The following is a 1,937-nucleotide window of genomic DNA, read 5'->3' on the forward strand; positions in this document are numbered from 1 at the left end:
TCTCCCGTCTCCAGAGGGTTGTGTTTAGGGCAATAGAGAAGTCAAGAGGGAAAAAGATACCTTCTTCCCAAATTCCTACCCCAAAGACCACCAGCACCTCTGCAGCTTGTTGTCAGTGGATGTTTTTAAGCACTGGTGAGTCTTTTTGCTGTGCTTGGAGAACCTGTGCTAACGTTTTACATGGGATCACGGGGCACCAGTAACCACACCACACACAGAAGTTCCATCTCCTTTTTTTCTCCTTTTATTTATAGAGAGGAGGGGGTGACAATTGGGTTGGACAGGTGAGAAGCTGCTCCCAAAGCCACTGCGGTGCCTCCTCTTCCCCAGGGGCTTCCTTTGCAGCTCCTATTTCCCCTTCCAGCCAGGAGGGAGGCAGCAGTAGTACTTGCAGTCAGAGGAGAAGGACCACACGTCCGCCTTGGAGCACTTGCTGGAGCAGTAGCCCACCTTGGGGCAGTACTTCCTGATCTGCCCATAGCCTGCACGGGGGAGACAGAGGGAGAGTGGTTGAGTCAGAAGTGCCTCTGTGCCAGTGTCTTGCCCTCCCTTCACCTTCAGGTATAAGTGTGGCACAGGTGGTCACAAGGCTGAGACCCTGCTTGTGGGGAGGTCCTGATCCATTCTCCCACACATCCACATTTGTGCCAAGCCCAGCCCCAAAGCAGGAAACAACCTTGAAGAGCACAAGCCTGATATACCCCTGATGCATCCCTCTCCCCACAGCTGGTGACTAAAGGACCAGTTGATAACACAGGTGTGGCTCTGGAAAGAGATGCTCCCAAGGAGAGTGCATTCATTCCCCTCCTGAGAGACAGCCCAAAAGTAAAGTTCATAAAGATATTCATCTGTGCAAGACTGTAAATGTCTGCTCTGTCTTTCAGAGACAGGATCAGTGTTCTCAGAGCAAAGCAGCAAAAGCAGCATCAAGCATTTTTCACATCTTAGCTGTCCACTCTGTACTCATGCTTTTAAAAATTGCTCTCTTACTCAGAAATGGATGAAATGATGATGCAAAGGCCTTGAATCTGGCCCCACAGCAGCCTTGCAGTCTCAGAAACAAGTATTAGCAGCAATATCTATATCACATCAGTAAATCAAATGTACCCAGGATTAAGCATTGACAGAGAAATTGATTAGCATAGAAGAGTCCCTGTGGTACTATGAAACTCCCTGAGTCCCCAGGAGAATTGGCCACATCCAGCCTCTTGTCTGGCCTGGGGCTCACTCCCAAACTGGATGATGAAGTTTTAACCTCAGTTATTCCTACACAAATCTCTCTAAGGTAGTCTTTATTTCATTGTCCTTTGAAAGAAGCCATTAAAGTACCCAGCCAGGTTATAGCAGTCACTTCAGACAGCAATAACTATATTTTCAAGAGCTAAAGTTACATTAAAAGTACTATAGAGCTAGTATAAAGCACATCTCACCCTATTTGTCATCTTACCTGGAGAGGCCATGGAGACCAGCAGGAAGACAGCAAAGACAAGGTAGAGGAACTTCATGGCTGGAGTTGATCTGGGATCTCAGCAAGGCTGGAGAGAAGAGGACTGGAGAGAGCTCGAAGGGAGGAGGTGATGTACAGAGAGGCTGAGGATGCTGGATTTTATAGAGCATCTCCCTGCAGAGCAGAGGATGCTGGGGAGACATGGGAATCCATCCAAGTTGCGCTGGACGTACAGTGATGGCATGAGTACCAGAACTGCCCATGTGTGCCCAAGTGTGAAGCAGCCACCTCTGTCCCCCAGACCTGGTTACCCAATATCAGATACGATATCAGCATGCTGACTTTGATGAGAGCACAAGTGAACAGGGGCTGTCAATAGCAGAGCTGTTAGGACTGTGCTGATGGGTCACAGGGACCTGATGCAGATCTGCGGGTATAATGATGAGGGGAGAACAAGATGAGTATCACAGGATTTAGGCCTTTCTCAACC

The 1,937-nt window shown here is 48.6% G+C and overlaps 1 protein-coding gene across 1 annotated transcript; it reads right to left on the minus strand.

The window, feature by feature from the left end:
- Positions 1-348: 348 nt before the first annotated feature.
- On the minus strand, positions 349-1,505 carry LOC115946092 (cygnin). Its single transcript, XM_031046696.2, has 2 exons — positions 1,448-1,505; positions 349-482 (listed from the first exon to the last, which is right to left on the minus strand). Exons 1-2 carry the CDS (start codon positions 1,503-1,505, stop codon positions 349-351), a joined length of 192 nt encoding a protein of 63 aa, XP_030902556.1.
- Between the last annotated feature and the right edge of the window lie 432 nt (positions 1,506-1,937).

This window comes from Melopsittacus undulatus, chromosome 3 (genome assembly GCF_012275295.1).
Source record: "Melopsittacus undulatus isolate bMelUnd1 chromosome 3, bMelUnd1.mat.Z, whole genome shotgun sequence".
Classification (NCBI taxonomy): domain Eukaryota; kingdom Metazoa; phylum Chordata; class Aves; order Psittaciformes; family Psittaculidae; genus Melopsittacus; species Melopsittacus undulatus.